The following is a 17780-nucleotide window of genomic DNA, read 5'->3' as shown; positions in this document are numbered from 1 at the left end:
TATTGAAAATGGTGTAGTTTATGGCATAACCTCCAGATTTCTTTTATTCCAATTCTCTTGTAGTTTTAATGCCATTTCTATGGTACAAGCTCAGAGAACACTTTCACTGTCAAAACAAATGAGAGCTTCTATTTAAGAAGGGATTTAGATTTTTAAAAGGAAAGTTTGGGTGATAGTTTCAGCTTGAAATCATATAAACATAGCAGCAATGAAAACAATGGGGACAGGCAACAAAGTGAAGACCAAATGTACTTTCTACACAAGGATGGGTTGTTCTCCTTCGAGTTCAGATATAACTATTAATGAATCTGTCAACTCAAGGGAGAGGGGTTCTGACTTGGGATCTGGATTAATAACCTGCAACATCACATAAGACGTGTATGAGAAGTCTAAAGCAATTTCAGAGTCAAATCCAAATCAAGATGTTTTTTACCTTCTTGTTGTCTTTCACATAACCTATTGCAACTTCTTTCCGTAATTGCGCTCTTTCGGCAAGCTCAAAGAATGAAGGATTCTCTCCCTCTTTAACATAGAGGCTTATATCCTGTCAGAACAAACACATGAAAAGTATAAAATACAAGGCTGTGATGGATATTCAATCAGGATCTTCTGGCAGGAAAAGGAAAAAAAAATTCGACATCCAATCGGATGTAACCAAATCAGTATGTCTCTCATTCCGAATGTGACCAAGCCCTCCTAATACTTCATTCCATTTCTTTTATTTTTCTTGGAAAAATCTATTAAAATTGAGTATTAAAAGCACCTACCTTTACATATATTTCATCACCCTCTGCATTTAAGATGTCTTTCCACACCTCATTTAGTTCACTGTTCTCAGCAACTGTTATGCACAAACAGACGATCACTTGTTATTTTGGAATACGACTGGTATATATGTTACGAGAGCTAAGTGTAGTACAATGATTTAAGACCTTGAGCTGTTACAAGGCTCATTACTTCCTCTGCAGCAATGTAAGTCAGGGACGGCTTAATTCTTGTGATCTGCAGAAATTTTCGGTGTAAGTATTTCAATAGTAACACTAATGTGAACAAATATCAGTAGAAATCATAAACATCGACACAAGTCTGCTGAAGTATACTTGTTTGCCCAATTTTGAGTCCACGATCTCAGCAACTAAATTCTGTACCTGCAACGCCACAATCTTGTTACCTTACTTTCTCTAGTGAAGATTATGTCTTAGTTATTGTGAAAGCTATTTAATTAACTAAACTCAGAGTCTGAATTTCACAAATTGAAAATGAAGACTGTTACTGATGTTTAACTGAACTAGACCTACCTTTACATTAAGTTTGTTGCAAATATTTTCAGCAAGAAGAAGAGAATATGCGGATTGCTTGTCTGCCCTGGTTGGATCTGAGGAGAGAATACTTTAATGCAACGCGACCTTAGGCTAATTGAAACAACACAAAACCAAGAAAAAAGGGGGAATTCATGTATGTTCACCTCCAAGAAGCCAATCTCTATCAGATATTACAACGATGGACAAGGGAATATCTTTGGTCTTCAATGACTTCTGGATATTCATTATGGTTTCTTGTAAGGTGTCAAAGTTCATTGGATTCCCAATCTGCAGCATATGGAAATACATAAATGAAGTTTTAGAAGGAGAAAAGGAGACTTCAACAAAAACTAATTATAAAGCAACAAAGATAACGGCAGAGAAGGTTCAACTCTGTAGGTTGAAAGAGTGAGGTAGTACCCTATGAGAAACCTTGACGTTTTTGAGTTTGCCTTGACCAGCAACTTGCCTTGCCCTATTTCTGTCATCTAATGGTACATCCGATAAAATTTCCTGCATGCATGAAGATGATAAATTAAGAGTGATGTTATGTCTAGAAACTTAGCTAAGTGACCAATGAGAATTATCTTTCATCAAGTGTCAGAATTTATAACAATGACAGCTCATGACGGCATCAGATTTAACATCCATATACAATTATATATAGAACAACAACCCCGATTGTAAACCAGTTGATGAGGAAATGCATCTTAGGCTATATGCTGAAAAACGTAATAGCAAAGAATATAGGGACACATCTCAAAAGTACTCCAATTAGGCAACATGCCTCTTAGTCTCTGTCATGCATCTTAGGATACATGCTTCTTAGTCTCTGTCATGCTTTCCTCAAGGTGGAGAAAATTTCCCAGAATCCATTAAGTTCCTCAATCCCTTCCCCATTGATTCATTTACAATTTGAAAACCTTCATCATACATGTACTTGTGTAAGTAGCAAGTAGCTGTGCTAAGTTTTTACAGTTCAAGGCAAGAGTTGCTGAATGCTTACTCAATGCATATAGGACTCACAAGAAGATTCCCAAGAGAAAAGAGCATACCACGACACTGCCAGGTCCAAGATAATTGTCATATTCTTCAATCATTTCTATGATGTCGGGGCGCCATCCAAGCAGAAGTATAAATTCTTTTGGTCCTAGGGTCCAATCTGAGCCCTGCATTATAAGAGAATTCAGATTTTGAAACCAAATCTTTCAAGCCCTGGTGGCCTTCAAGCAATTATGACGTAGTAAAGTCGCACCTTGGAACCTGGTTTATTGGGACGCCTTACAATGTTTTCCAGTCGTGTTTTCAATTGTAAAGCATGCGATTGGGTACTCCCATTCTTTTCTTGATCTTCCAAATTTTCATTAGCATTGCCTATTTCTCTCACAACATTTGAATAAGCAACATGTGGTTTCTTAGTCCCATTAACAGATGCAACGAACAATACCTACATGAGGAAAGTGCACAATGTTGAGAACTCACAAATAAAACTATGGGAGGAATTTAACAGTTTCATCAATGCAGAACATTTCATAAACAGATAGCTGAAAATGATGGTTAACCACAACCCAGTCTGCCAGCAAATAGCATAATGCAAATACCAAAACAAATGAACCAGTCACACAGTGAATCCGGTCAGGCTTCCATGATTCTCTTAGTTCTTTCTTCTATTTTTGTAACTACTAAATTAATAGTAGTTTTGTCTAACTGTCCAGTCATGATAAATAAAATAGGAACTGGTGGAAGTAAAAAATCTAGTTAACCATCAGTTTCTAGAGATATTAACAAAAAGAAACTTTAACTGACATTGTGCTCATGATTCAAATTTTCACACGTCATAAGAAATTTCAGAGCTATTGGCGTAAATTAAGTCGAGAACTTCTCATACTTTGTCAGTTTCCTGCAAGATTTCATCATCATAAGGGTGGAAGTCTATCTTCCCGTTCCTATAAAGCCCACAAACAACTGCCTGAAGGGATATCCAGTCAGAGGAAGAATAAAAATCAGCCAACTGCAATAAATTTTACACTAGCAGAATTACATTAGGCAGGTAATACCTCTTGAAACCCATGCCGTACTCTCCTATACTTAAGCCCTGCTAGACTTGGAAAACTGCAAAGATTAAATACATTTTCTGCAACAAGTAGAAATGATATTAATTAGTGTGCCATCTCAGAGCTGAACCGGGAGATGGTACCAATTACCTAACAATAAAACCAACCTAATGTAAAAATTGCCACCACAAATAAGAACAACTACACACATCCATGTCCGAGTTGATAGATCAAAGTTCTAGTGCATCGGTTCCTACCAAACATTTCAGTTCATATTTATAAAGATATTAGGGTCTAACGGTATGGAATTATCCACAGAAGTAAATATATTATGGGAGAAATTATCAACAAAAACTAAGGCATTTCATCTGTAATTTTGCGAATGTTGATTGTTAATCTGTCCTTTTACTTAAATAATTTTCGCTCTCCCTCTAATGGGAAAATAACATCAAACATATATAAAAACAAGCATACCAAAGCATCACAGGCAGAAGATAACTTAGTGCCACATGGAATAACAAGAGGTTGAGAATTACACAACACCACAATTTCTCTCTCTCTCTCTCTCTCTCTCTCTCTCTCATGGTTAGATTTTAAGACGACAATGAGTTAAAAGGTTATGTACAAGCTGGATCTTCATATCCATAATGTTCTGTAAATTCAATAGGGATAAAGAAAATATTTCAAAAATGGTTACAAGAATCTCCCCATTCTCAATATGTCAAAAAAGTCCTAATACATCAAAAAAGTTTACTGAATAAAGGACCAAATGTTTTATTAAACATATCATTAATGGTTCCACCAATATTTAGTTCAAATAAAATTTATAGAGTAGCAGTTTTATTGGAACTCTCCCATATCCAAAATCTTAAAATATATATTGCTCATGTAACCAATAGTAAAGGACGTATTGCTACTTGCATTCGGTAATCTGAACCAAACCAACACATGAATTTGGAATGGCCATTCTAAATTACCTTGACAATAGCATTCGAGAATGTCTATTATTCTTTACCCTCCTGAATAACAATTCAAAGTTTTGGAAATGTATAATTGATGAATAAAAAGTAGAATGTAGTAAATGTCTTAACAAAAAAACTAGTTTCTCCTTGAAGAGAGACTTGTACCATACTTCGATAATTAAGCAAGTGCCTGTAGATCTTTATGAGTCCCTTTTGACGTGAGCATTGAACAAATAATTTGGATGCACCATTTTCTACAGGCTCTACTTTTAACCCTGAGATTGACTTCAAGAGCTCACATGTATTAGAACTTGAGACCTGCATTCATTGGGGAGGGCAAATGTAACATGATTTTAGCAAACTTCACAATATAGTTCAGTGCAAAGATTGATTAGTGATATACCTCAACAATTGTGGGGACAGATTCCATATTGGGGATGGGTTGAAGAGCCAGAACAGATAAAAAAGCATCGGTGTCAACTTCATACCTAAACAGTGGAAGATGTCAAGTCAAACAAGTTCAAGAGAGTGGAAATTTTCGATGTGGTAACAAATTCAATGGCATTTTCAATATAGCTCATAACTGCCAATGGAATGATATACAAATCCAAATAAACTTTGACAAAAACATTGTATACTCTAAGATGACTTTTCAGATAGAAGTAAAAGTTGATCAAGTTCTCACCGATCTCCCTTCGTTGGCAGTATAATTATGGCACGCGCCTTGTTGGCAGCGGCTCTTTCAAATGATTTTGTTAAACTAAGGCTGCAACTGTAGCAGTAGAACCTCAATGTAAGAATCAGAACACAAAGCCCATCATACCAATACGTTGACAACTTTTTATTGCAATATTAGATAGAGATGAATTTTACAAGATTATAGGACTTTGAGTTATATGATTTCTAAGTAGGCATACCTCTTTGTAAGGATATCAATATGAATAAGATCTTTGGCTAAATTGTCAGCTAGCTTGTCCATCTGCTTTCTTGGGAGATCCGACATAAGAAGAATTCTCTGCCTCCTGTGAACATATACACAAGCCAGTAATTTAGCCATGCAATCCTGATATAAGAACCTCTGTTGGCAGTACAGAATAAGATTACCTAGCTGTAGCAGTACCTAAGCGGACGGCAAATTCATGATACTTGTTTAGTTGCTTTAGTATGAAAGAAAGATGACTGTTCACTCCACAAATAATGATATGATCACTCTCCAGAACTTGCATTTGTGCGCCTTCTCTGAGCCTGTACATATTATTCTGTGCAAATGATGGTCATAAGGATGCAATCTACATAATGTTAGATGTATGATAATGTTTATTGATTCAAGAACTTACCCTGAACTGTTCAGTCATTGTGCTCAATAAGCGAGAGTAAAATAATATTCCCCATATTGCAAGAATGAAACCAATAACACGTTCAACACGTGTTCTTTGCTGCAGAGTACATGTTATTTACAATCATATAACCAAATACGAAAAAAAATGAAAATTATGACAAATGAACCAAATCAGAAAATCAGAAAACGCCATCACACTTTTAGATGTGTGGATGATGAACACAGACATGCCCAAGCCTCCCAGAAGCAGTCCTCCAAAGACTCCTTACTACCCCTGTGTAATTTGAAATGCATTCAGATTGCAAACAAGCATGAGAATTAAATGCAGAAATAATAAATTCACTTGAGAAGACTAGTACTGAAATGGATTGTCAACCAAACAAAGTTGCTCAAGAGATAGATGGATTGATGGGAAAACAAAGTATAGCAAAAGAAATTTGGCTAAATAATGAAATACCATAAACCGACATGAAGCAGACAATGCCATGTACCATGTGAAAGTAATTACAACTGCTGTTAGAAAGGAATATAGGTTACCTAAACTTGAAGAACAGGAAACCACCAATGATAACAAATGAGAAGCATGCTACCAGGAGCACTAGAAAGAACCTAGAAAACATTTACAAAAGAATTCGGTCAAATAAGAACATAAAGGCCAAATAAATTACATGCATGAAATGATGAATTAGAAAAAATACTTTTGAACAATCAGAGGAACAATGTTGACCATTCACAACTGAAATTAACCAGAAGGCTGATTTTATCATTAAACTTTAGATTGTCACAGAAGCATACACAGATCCACATTGAATAATATACATCTTTTATGGAGCTTCTGCATGATTATATAAGCCCAAGCACAGAGAGCTTTTGACCATTTAGTGTCAAAGAACGCACTATTATGTAAACCTACCCTAAGTAAGAATTAGGGAAAAAAGATAAAACATTTATCATTATTATGTGTGTGCACCCTGAGGGCATCATTTGAGGCCTTCTAATCCTACATGATTCTACAAATTCCAATTTCTTCCCAATCTGCCAAGTTTTAAATAGTACGAAAACAGATAAGTTCACAATCAATAGAGTTGAGCAACTAATAAAATTCAATAGATTATATTTATAGTGTGGAAAAGAATATGATGCAAACCTTTTAAACTATGTTTTATGGGACAGGATGAAGTAGAAGGAAATTTCTGGATCAAAATATCATAATCTATTCTACATAAGTTTTTAATATCACTTTCATTTTTGCCAAAACTAGCTTGAATAAAAGTGAACCTTTTGGACCAAGTGACCCTAATCGTAGTTCACTGGGATACTTGCCTATTCTGGTAACTTACTGAACAAAATGCTTGAAATTTATGCCATTGCATCTTTACTTCAAACAAGAAGGCAATAATAAAGTAGTTCAGTTACCCTACTGTCCACTCATGTTGAAGAAATAATGCCAGGTTGATATCTTAACATCTGAAACCACAAAATCTTAAAAAAGAAACCAAAACATGAACTTAACAATTCAACAGCAAAATAACCAGATGATTACAAGATGAAGGGTTATGAACAAGGGCAAAAACAATTATATAATTCACTTACGTGGCAACATTTTTCTCAAGTTGGATGTCAAATAGATACAATAACCGGGCAAAACTCCACCTAATATCTTGAAATGAAGGCAAAGACACATCCAACCCAAGAGGCATGGGTTTATTCAAAGAATTAGAAACGCAGGCAAAAGGCAAGGTGGCAGCCCCAAAATTTTGAACAACACTGGGAAGTTTCTCTTGGACAATCTTAATGAAAGTGTTAAAAACATTTGACTTTGCCAGTCTAATTGACAAATATAAGGACACCAATCCCATCGTGACTTTAGCAAGGTGAACCTGCACATACAGCAAATTCCATCAAGAAATTTACTAAATACTAACAGCACCATGACATTAATCAAGTGAAAAATCTGAAGCCAGAAGGTTCTACCAGATTAAAAAATTCAGATTAGAATGAGTTTGCACAAGTTATCATGGATACAGACACTTGATAACAGAGAGTAAACAAGTGAATTCACTAAATAGAGGAACATGGAAAGTGGTGTAAGCTTTTATTCAGCTATGAGAGCAATCAACCGAAATATATTCTGGGGACAAGATTGGTTTAGAAGTTGTTAACTTGATAGAAGACTAAATACGGGGTGATACAAAGAGGTTTGGAAGAAAGTATAACTAGTGAATGATAGACTTCAATATGCATTTTCTCACAAATCTAAGAGTCTTACCTTGCATGGGCAAATGAACAATGATTTAGTGAATAAAAAAGCTTAATTCGTACGTACAGCTTGAAGAGTAAATTCCAGAAAAAACAGAATACAGACATTTTAGCCATCTTTTTACAACAAGAAGAAAAAGTAGAGTAGGTTGTCACTGCAATGGCATGGATTTTCTGAAATATTATCAAGCCTTGTAATGATTCGTGCTCAAAATTTAGCCTTTTTTGGTACTGTCATTGTTGAAGTAGAGAACAATGCAAGGGCCAGCCAGAACACATAAATTATTGAGAGCGGTGAAAAGAGCTTTGCAAGTATCAAGTATCATTGCTCCTTAACTTGTAGTTATAAATTTGTAAGTATTGTGTGCCATTGTAACATCCCTTTCTTACATAGGCATGTTCTCATTATGCTAAAGAGAGATTTCCCAAACATAAAGGAACTTCATTCTTGTGCTTATAGCTATGAAGATTAAACCAAAGATCCCATGCAACAAAAAATAATGACAATTTTCTTCAAGCAGATTCATACATCTAATGCTATTGTAAAAAAAATAATAATAATAAAATAAAAATAAAAAAGAAGAAGAAGAAAGCTTACATCAAATGCTCACCTGAGAAATATTAATCTGATCTGTACTAGGGAGTTTGTCATTCGAATCATCTATATACACAGTGGAACCTAACTTATTTCCTGCCCTTAGAGAACTGACCTCACATTTTCCTGTAACAAAAATAATCACAATATGTGTGAAATATAAAAGAATGCAAAATATTCCCTAGGGAATCATCAGAATATAATGCCAATTAATAGACCTGATCTTTGGCTGTGTTTTGGGTGATTTGGTTGGAAAGAAAAGAGAACTTTGACAGCTGTAGGGGTGAAGAGGTGGAGAATTTGTGAAATAGAGTTCATTTTTGGGGATCATTATGGGCTTCAGTCTCTACAGAATCTCAGGGTATACCTTTCTTTGCGATTTTTCCAGATTTGAGGGTTGCTGTTTTTCAAAATAAGTTTCAGTGCATGTAATACTTTCATCCCTGTTTTCAGTGGACAAAATATCCTCTGATCTGTACTCATTTTTTTCAATAAAATTGTGCTCTTGTAAAACATAACTAACATCAAATTGTTGAGATTGTTGAGGTAAGTCCTCTACATAGTGATAAACTAATTTAAAAATTAATAATTGGCAAAGTAATCCAACTCCCTTCCTCGTGTGAATCATGGACCTCAACTTCACATAAGAAGCTCGACAATTTCTTAAATCAAATATCTACACTTTCATACTTGATAAAATAAACATACAACATTCCAAAATCTTATTAGTATAGACAGCTTATTCTCACCTCTGTTTTGTACTGTGAAATTACTTGCATGTAAAGATGAAGATTTTATCCACCAACATTGGCATGGCATTGATTTCCTGAGAAGTATCGTGTCAAAGTTAGCACCATATGGCTCATCTACACTCAAATTCAGGATAACTATACTTCAATACTTGCTCCCGCACATGTAACATATAGTACATTGTACAAAAACAGACATGAGCAAATGCATTCTAAATTACAATTTCCCTCTGTTACATAAAATGGTATTATCACACAATACGCTTCAGACAGAAATAGGAAAGCTTTCATACATAATACTATATAATCAATCACGTCATGCAAAAACTAAATCTGATATTCCTGCATACTGGCTCCTCAACTACCCAGCAGTTTGATCAGCAATTATAAAATGGAACTCAACCATGAGACATTTATGTGTGTAACATCAGACATTAACTAATCATTCTAATCAATAAGTTCCTACTCTACAGGAAGAATGCATACTTCCAAAATCCAAGCAGGCAACGATGTGAATGTCACTGTACGGCAGAAACCAAAGCATGCGAAAGGCAATTAGTAAACTAGTACTTAGCCAAAATAATAAGGTAGCTTATGCAGAGCATTTCATTCAAGATCCACGGAATAGTAAAACATTTGAGCCAAAGTATTTAGATTATCAATGAAATCCAGTATGTCATTCTGCAAAGGAAAGGTGAACCGAAACCTAGAGAAGTCCTCACGAAATTCATGATGATCACTCCCTTGCCCTTGCCACCATACTTCAGCTCCATCCAGTTAAACTTAGTAACATAAAAAAAAAAAAAATTGAATTCCTTCTAGGCAAACCAACACACTCCCTTTGTCTACCAAACTACCAACTCCAACAAGTTCATACTTTTATTTATCACAGAATTTGGTATTACCCAATAGGAAAAAACCTGAAATCTCTTGGTTCGCATAACATTCACCTCACCTGCTAAGAATTTCAAGCACTCCCCAGTTCCCAAATACTTAAGAAGATTAAAATCTAACCAGAACACCAACCAACTACCAAGTGATGGGGTTGAAATTAGTTTGGTCAAAGCATAGCAGCAACAATAAACTAATTCATAAACCAGCAAATAAACCCTTTTGACCTTGAATGTCCAGAAAACCAACCGCACTAAAATTCTCATATGAATGCCAATGCCATATAATCAAATACCACAAACACACTGTCACAGAAACACACAAACAAAACCAAAATGGCATCAAGAAGAACTGCCACTTTGGTAATTGAAAAGATGAAGAAACAAATACCTCTTTGAGGAAGAAAAACGGTTGGGTGTAGGAGGAACCCGACGAGGCAAAACGCATAGCTGCAAGCTCTGCAACTGACTCACAACCATTGCTGTGTGTAGTGTCAGAGATGTTTGAGTTGAGGTTCGGAAGAAAGAAACTGGGGCCGACGAGGAGACAGAACACAAAGGCAGCAGCAACACAAAGAAAAGTGAGAAAAGAAAGAGAAAGCGAGATTCATTAAAGTCTGAGCTGTCTTTTTCAATATTAACAGGCTTTTGGTAATCTACGCGAGGCACCAACATGGACCACCTGGTCCCTAGTCCTCGCAAACATACAGTCCTTGTCAGCTATTTGGAAACCCACAGTGCTTCAAGTTTAAGTAATGACCACCACGCACCTTTGGGAGTTTTTTTTTTTAATGCATTCCGTCAAACAAGAACAGCAAAAAGAGAAATTTTTTGTTTTTTGTTTTTGTTTTTGTAAAGATAATGTCGTGATAAGTTTGTTGTTTGAGGAATGGATTGCCAATGATAATGGCATGATATTTTCTATTTTATAAGAAGACATGGCAATTCATATATGAATAATGATGTGATTTTATTTTTCACACAAAGATTTCTTAGAATATATGATTGAATAAGAAAACTTCAACAAATTTCATATACGGAGCTTTGTTGGACATTTTATTGCATAGAAATTTGGATGCCCATAAATCTTAAGTGATTTTTTAATACAAGTGAAGTTAGAAAGAAGGACTCGAATTTGAATGCAAGAATGTGAGTTCATTGTCTTAACCAACTGATCTAACTCAAACTTATCCCTTAAGTAGCCTGAGATGGGTAAGATTACTATCATTTAACTTATGACCAATCTGCAATTTCACACAAGTCTAATATCAGATACATGTTTGGATCACGTGGCTTATTTTATGAACATTAGAATCCCTTCTCGTTTTTTGGGGGTGTACTAATATTATGAATCTTTGAAACTTTCTTTAATATACGATTGAATCTTCACCCAATGATACTTTGAATTGGTGAATCAGTCACGTAGTTTCTGTTTTCAACTTGTCACTTGTCTCTCTTTATGGTTTTTGTCATTCCACTACTTGATTGACATCAAGAAAATGATACATGAGAAGGGTACGTACGCACCAGTTATACCTTCTTCATCGTGGCAACTCAAGTGAGTGGAGGAGGTGGATTGTTGAAGCACGAGGGAAATAATGATCACTTAACAGAAGGTAACATAATAAATTTTAAAAGACCATTCATAATAAGAAAAACCTTTGATTTGACATGCACGAATAAATTATGCTTTAGTGTTGATAATCATTAATTCCAAGTTAAACGTATAGTTAAAGCCTACATGAGCTATTCATTTTAAATTCTAAAAAGGCCCTAATCTTTCTATGCATGGGTAAGAGTTTAGCCAAGTTGGCTAGAGTGAATATGCCTCCTTACTATATATTTGAGTTCCAATTCCCCCGTATAGTTTAGATTATATAAAAATATAATATCGTTTGTATAAAAAATCAAAATAAAAAGACAACCAAGGACTAATAGATAGATAATATGACACTAGGTTAGTTGATGGTACAACAAACTAAGTTGAAAGTCTTATGTATGCTTAAGGTCAAAATTTCATGTTGATTATCCAAATGTAAAGAATCTTATTACTTTAAAATCTCATTGGAAAAGGTCATTGTAACAGTCTTCTAATAAGGATGTTTTAGCAGCTAGCTAAAACAGATCAAAATGGAATAAACAAGCTGTGGCACTCATCGAAGTGCAATAAGGATGTTTCAAGGACCACTGTGACAACCCTCTCACTAGCAGTTTCTAGGACCACGCCTTATCTTACCAGAAGAAAACAAAGTGCCAATTGGGGTTTCAGCTTTTTGAACATGATTTGAATGCTAGATTTGTTATTTTGCAAAGTTGATGTGGCTGGAGAGTGACCTCCTATACTAGCTAGCACAATTCTTTGGTCCAGCAGATGAATCGTATCACATGTCTAGTCACACATTAAATTTCATACTGGTCTAATCTCAATGTACAAGTCTTTTTGTTTGTGTGTGCCAGACAAGTGACGTGATCTACAAGACCATAGAGTTCTTACTTCCTATACTCTTGCTGTGTTCTTGGTAATTTAATGGGCCTTCAATTAGAATTTTGGCACCTAATGCTTCTCTTTCCCAGCTTTTAGGTTCCTCCAACCCTTTTATTTCTTCGCTGATATAACTCAAATCAAGTTAACAGTCAGGGTTTTAGAAGCTGGGAGGCTAGAGCTGGGTCCTGTCCTTTTCACTTTCTTTGCCCCACTTGTTTCGTAGGCTTCCGTCAGTTGTTGGATTTGGTCGTTACTCTGACATACTCTGCCGCTATAAAATAAAACTGCGTATCCTGTATCACCAGCTACGGATGTCACCATGACGAAAATGTTACAAGTAGAAACAGATTTATTTTATTTACAGATATATGTGACTCAAACTTTTACTGCTCATGGTTTGTTTTTTTCTTGTACATTGTCTTTACTGGCAAATTCAAATAGTTGCGAAACCACATAGACGATACTACATACTTGTATTCATAAGGAGAATTCGACTCTTTCTTTCTCCAAACGAGAAAAGTAAAAAAAAACAAAAAGAAGGAATTGCTAAGTTCATCAGGATTCACCTCGCTCGTACTGGGGGAGCCGATAATCCATCATCGGAGATGTCAAAAAACAGATCATCACTCTTGCACAAGGCATAAACAATGTCTACCATACTTGGCCTTTTTGAAGGATCTCTATGCACACAAGCAATGGCAACAGTCACAACATTCACTATGCTTTCCATTGAGCAAGACTCCAAGAAAAGTTCCCTGTCCACCCACTCACGCAATTTCCTTGCCTTCTCTTCCTCATTCCCCTCCAAAATCCTACCAGCGGTTGCCCACAAAACATTCCCACCTTCATCAATGGCCGGTTTCCCCGAAACAAGCTCGAGCAAAACCACCCCGAAAGAGAACACATCCATTTTTGTTGACACCACCCCATCAGCTAGATACTCCGGTGCAATGTAGCCTTGAGTTCCAACAATGTGCATTGTTATGGCATTGCAACCAGTCTTTGCTAGCCCAAAATTGGCTATTTTGGCTCTCATGTTCGAGTCTAAGAGAATATTGCTGCTCTTGATGTCTTTGTGCACAACCTTCGGCCTTGTGTGCTCATGAATGTATTGGAGACCATTAGCAACATCAATAGCAACTCGCAGCCTTGTTTTCCAACCCAATTTTTCATTCCGGTTTTCATGCAGCCATGAATATAGAGAACCATTTTCGACAAACTCGTAAATTAGATAGCAACAATCATCCTCATGGTCTATGCAGAAGCCCTCTAGCTTCACCAAATTTCCATGGTTTACCTGCAAATTTTGAAACCCACTGTTTTGTCAATTATAACTCTTAAATTTGGCCAATCATAGTAAACTAAGGGAAAATAATCTTCAAATTTTGTTCGGTTCTATTTATTTTTTCTGGGAGGGAAATTAGTGCAAGGCCCATACTCATGAAGATTGGGCCTTCAACTCCAAGCCTGGACTTTTATCTAAACAGTCCTAATTCAATTCTTCTGACCAGAAGCATACAGGGCAAGGAAATGTCCACTTTGACCTTAGCCAGCCTATTATTATAAGACATGAAAAATGATTCCTAACCAAATACATACCGTCCAAATCCAACTATTGAACCAAAAAAATGACTAGAAAACAAAATTGCAAGGGCACGTTTGGAAGTTTCTGCACATGGTTTTTGAACGCAATATTTGACTTCATTAAAAGTCCAACGAACACAATATTTGACTTCATGTTTTTAGCAATAAGTCCATTTTAACATGATATATTATACAATTACTTATATAGAGCCTATTTAGAGAGAAAAATTTAAAACTAGCCACTTGTCATTTTCTAATTGGTTTTAGAAATTTTTAACACACTAAGAACCAATTAGAAAATGAACAAGTGACTAATTTTGAGTTTTTCCCTCCAAATAAATTTTATATAGGTAATTGTATAATATGTCGCTAAAATGAGCTTATTTATTAAAAGCCCTTCATTTTATCTATAAAGCTCATCACCATTTTCCTATATATATGTCTATATATTTTCTCCTATGTGGACGTCCGAATATTATTACCGTACGGACACCATATATATTTTTAACCTAAGTAATGGACCCAAATGTGACACCACTGACGGCAAACAAATTTTCTAGCATTGTTTTCTTCTTTGGCATGCGTTAAACCTAAGTAATATTTCAAAGCTTCCTACCAAATGAGATACAATATTTCAAAACTTTAAATAATAATAATAATAAACCCTAATAAGCAGACAAGTCACATTACCAGATTACCTAACCATATTTAGATTAGCAGTAAATAATTGAATATTAGCAACCGAGCAATTTTATAATGAGGTTTTTTAACAGCTGTCCTATTCTGCATCCTTAATCTTTTGGAATGATTCAACCTTTTCCTCACCACTATTTGTGACTTTGTTCTTGTACCTACCAGCCAAAACATGCTTACGAACCCTAATTGTACTACTAATTATTAATTAAAAGATAAACAACTTACATAAACGCCATGCCTTGCTTAACTGAGCCTTTTTGGTTTAACGTAATGAGAAGAATCATTCAAATGAGCTGACATCGACCAGAGTTTATTTTATATAACACGCTTTGTTAATAAAGTTTTACGGCAGAAGCAGTTCAAATTCGGTGGCCTAATTTTTATTCTTTCCTTCTGGTATTGCTATTGAGTTTAACGTTCAGTTTTTTAACAGAGATCTTAAAAACTTAAGAGTGGTTAAAGAGGAGTTATCTCTACATTTGATGTCCTATTTTTCATTCCCCCCTCCTCTAATATCGCAATATCGCTTATACAAAAATAAACAAAAAAGCTCTAAACCTTAAAACAAAATCTTTCTAGGTCCTAAAGCAAAAGGTGGCCAGTTTATGTAGAAAAGCTTACTTGTAACGTGGTTAACATTGTTTTGCTATCATGGTTGATAATACAATAACACGTAGAAAAATTATCTCATGTGTTATTACGTCATCAGTCTGGGATAGCAAAAAGTGATATCCTTGTTACTGGGATAGCAAAAAGTGATATCCTTGTTATATGAAAGTCTAAATTGACACCTTCTACGTGTGGCTAGAAAATGAGAAATAATTGTGCCCCGACCAATCACGACATGCCATGCATAATAACTTTCTATGTGGCAGTTGGTGATTGGCTGAGATAGCACACCGTTTTCACACACGTTTTTTCGGCAGAAAAGTCCTTGTTTCTATGTTTCTATGTGGACCTGTGTGAACCTAACAAAGGGTAAAAAGAAAAACAAAAGCAAAAAGTTAAATTACCTTTTGTAAGATCTTGAGCTCCTCATAGGCATTCCACTTCATCTTCTTGATGGCATAGTGCTCTCCATTAATGGAACCTCTGTACACAGAGCCTTCAATCAAGCTATTCTCTCTGAATCCATTTGTAGCCTCTCTCAAGTCTTCAATTCCAAAAACTCTGTACTTTGTCCAAGCAATCTGAAACATCAGCCATCAAACTCACCTCCATTTCCTTTGACTGCTTAGATCCCTGTTTGCTCCTATACAGAACCTGGTTCTCCTTCTCCTCGTCTCCCTTCCTACCTACCCTCTTTTTCAACTTACCATCTCTGTAAATTGAAAACCCAACAACCAAAATCAACAAAAACCCAGTGATCCCCAACGCAATTGCCAATCCTCTTATTAACCCTTTCCTCTCAGTCTTCACAGAAGTTGCAGCAGAAGGAGTAACATCAGGCTGTGAAAGCTCTGGAAGCTGAGTCACTGGTACAAAAATGGTGTCAAAAGGCTGAATGTTATTGCCATTAACATCAGTTATAGATTTTTCCTGCACCCCAAACAGTGAAGCAACTGCTGATATGTTATCAGAAGGCTGAAACACATAGGAGACGAGATAATTGACTTGGTTCTGCAACTGGGTTCTGTTTGGGCACTTGCAAAAGATCGGAAAATATGCAGTGACACCAATTGTCAAGTTGGTAGCCACAAGATCAGGGTTAACAAGCTCAACAGATTGGTATGTGGTGAGGTTTTGAAAGCTGCGGCTTGAGAGGCGGAAAAAAGTGTCACCTGATTTGATTGTGACTGAGAGATTGGCATAAGAAATGGTCATGGTGGCGTTGGGAGAATTGCAGGAACAAGGGATTGGGATAAAAAGAGGCTGGTCAGGGACGAGAGTTGCGTTTGAGGAGGAGATGTTGCTTGGTTTTGAAATCATGAAGCGGCTAACAGAGAAGAGGTCACCTATGGTGGCAAGGTCAAGGAAGTCAGGAGCCGAGGCTCTGTAAAAGACATAGGTATGGCATGGATAGCTGCTCTGGTTGGCTATGCAGGTGTAGCCTTCAGTGACTGGTCTTGATACTATTTGAGCTTGTGAATGGTGAAGAAAGAGATGGTAGTAGAGGAAGAAGAGCAGGGCAGAAGAGACGAACTTGGGTTTGATACTCATTTTTTTCTTCTTCTTCTTTTCTAGTTCTTGCTCTTTGTTTTGTCTCTGGAATTAGATCTACCTGTATATATATAATGTCACGTATTGGTGTTATTTGAAGTGGAAGAAAATTAAGAACTGGAAAACCTTGTCAAGATTGTAGTCAAAAGATGCTTATGTACAGTGTATTTGTCTATTTTCCAATCGTCAATTGGATCAGGGCCCCACCACATAAATTTTTTCCAACTTATACAATTTTTCTAGTCAACCAGGTAAATCCGTCTAGTCATGAATCCATAACCACAGTCCAGTGGATTTGTTCTGTTCAGATCAAGTCGATATAATAAAGTTTGGATTTCTGATCAGAACCTCCTATGATAGTAGAACCATTGAATTGTTAAGACTTAATGGGTAGAACAATTGAGAGTTTGAGCGACTCACTGTAGCATACGCATATTCCATACTAACAGTATGAAATATTTATCCCAGGTGATACTCCATTTGAATGATCCTACTTTCCAAAACTTGACCTACCACTACTACAGAGGTTTAAATTGGAAGACAGCGATAATACCACAAAGAGCTGGAAAATTTCTGCCATAACGTGCCTTTCAAGGTAATTACAGTTGAGAGAAGAAAAATATCTGTGAGAAATTGAAGTCTTTTTTTTTGGGGTCAATGTGAGAAATTGAAGTCACGCGTTTGATTATGATTTCACTGGCATTAA

At 36.0% G+C, this 17780-nt stretch overlaps 3 protein-coding genes across 9 annotated transcripts; all 3 read right to left on the bottom strand.

The window, feature by feature from the left end:
* Positions 1-107: 107 nt before the first annotated feature.
* On the bottom strand, positions 108-10768 carry LOC103323944 (ion channel POLLUX-like protein, putative (DUF1012)). 7 transcript variants are annotated; one of them, XR_016124744.1, is made up of 24 exons: positions 10541-10768; positions 9260-9336; positions 8527-8636; positions 7250-7536; positions 6194-6265; positions 5855-5930; positions 5655-5753; positions 5422-5576; positions 5235-5339; positions 5003-5089; positions 4721-4805; positions 4488-4635; positions 3359-3435; positions 3190-3270; positions 2557-2748; positions 2357-2470; positions 1722-1814; positions 1466-1589; positions 1299-1375; positions 1101-1148; positions 920-1002; positions 768-841; positions 434-544; positions 108-357 (listed from the first exon to the last, which is right to left on the bottom strand). XR_016124744.1 is itself a non-coding variant. In XM_016792185.2 (24 exons), exons 4-24 carry the CDS (start codon positions 7513-7515, stop codon positions 256-258), a joined length of 2256 nt encoding a protein of 751 aa, XP_016647671.2. In that variant the 5' UTR covers positions 7516-7536; positions 8514-8636; positions 9260-9336; positions 10541-10768; the 3' UTR covers positions 108-255. The 7 variants fall into 7 exon arrangements, 4 of the variants coding, with proteins under 4 accessions (XP_016647671.2, XP_008224191.2, XP_016647670.2 ...); XM_016792185.2 differs by having other exon boundaries at positions 933-1002; positions 8514-8636; XM_008225969.2 differs by having other exon boundaries at positions 933-1002.
* A 2197-nt stretch (positions 10769-12965) lies between these two features.
* On the bottom strand, positions 12966-17189 carry LOC103323946 (protein LYK5-like). The gene is made up of 2 exons (XM_008225970.3): positions 15928-17189; positions 12966-13931 (listed from the first exon to the last, which is right to left on the bottom strand). Exons 1-2 carry the CDS (start codon positions 16111-16113, stop codon positions 13197-13199), a joined length of 921 nt encoding a protein of 306 aa, XP_008224192.2. The 5' UTR covers positions 16114-17189; the 3' UTR covers positions 12966-13196.
* LOC148919948 (serine/threonine receptor-like kinase NFP) lies at positions 16113-17074 on the bottom strand. The gene is made up of 2 exons (XM_089044495.1): positions 16231-17074; positions 16113-16144 (listed from the first exon to the last, which is right to left on the bottom strand). The coding sequence occupies exons 1-2, from the start codon at positions 17072-17074 to the stop codon at positions 16113-16115; spliced, it is 876 nt and encodes a 291-aa protein (XP_088900621.1).
* Positions 17190-17780: the final 591 nt, after the last annotated feature.

The sequence above is a fragment of the Prunus mume genome, linkage group LG2, assembly GCF_029339155.1.
Source record: "Prunus mume cultivar Tortuosa linkage group LG2, ASM2933915v1, whole genome shotgun sequence".
Lineage (NCBI taxonomy): Eukaryota > Viridiplantae > Streptophyta > Magnoliopsida > Rosales > Rosaceae > Prunus > Prunus mume.
This window is presented reverse-complemented; position numbering and strand designations above follow the sequence as displayed.

What these genes read in the sequence shown, in the direction of transcription:
- LOC103323944 (XM_008225969.2), bottom strand. Translation starts at nt 10,629, where the DNA reads ATGGTTGTGAGTCAGTTGCAGAGCTTGCAGCTATGCGTTTTGCCTCGT. An exon ending in ATTGATATCCTTACAAAGAG is followed by an intron (nt 5,090 to 5,234) that starts GTATGCCTACTT and finishes CTACTGCTACAG; the next exon opens with TTGCAGCCTTAGTTTAACAA. An exon ending in GTGATGAAATATATGTAAAG is followed by an intron (nt 545 to 767) that starts GTAGGTGCTTTT and finishes TTGTTCTGACAG; the next exon opens with GATATAAGCCTCTATGTTAA.
- LOC103323946 (XM_008225970.3), bottom strand. Translation starts at nt 16,113, where the DNA reads ATGTTTCAGATTGCTTGGACAAAGTACAGAGTTTTTGGAATTGAAGAC. An exon ending in AGCTCAAGATCTTACAAAAG is followed by an intron (nt 13,932 to 15,927) that starts GTAATTTAACTT and finishes CAAAATTTGCAG; the next exon opens with GTAAACCATGGAAATTTGGT.
- LOC148919948 (XM_089044495.1), bottom strand. Translation starts at nt 17,074, where the DNA reads ATGAGTATCAAACCCAAGTTCGTCTCTTCTGCCCTGCTCTTCTTCCTC. An exon ending in GTTTTCAATTTACAGAGATG is followed by an intron (nt 16,145 to 16,230) that starts GTAAGTTGAAAA and finishes GGATCTAAGCAG; the next exon opens with TCAAAGGAAATGGAGGTGAG.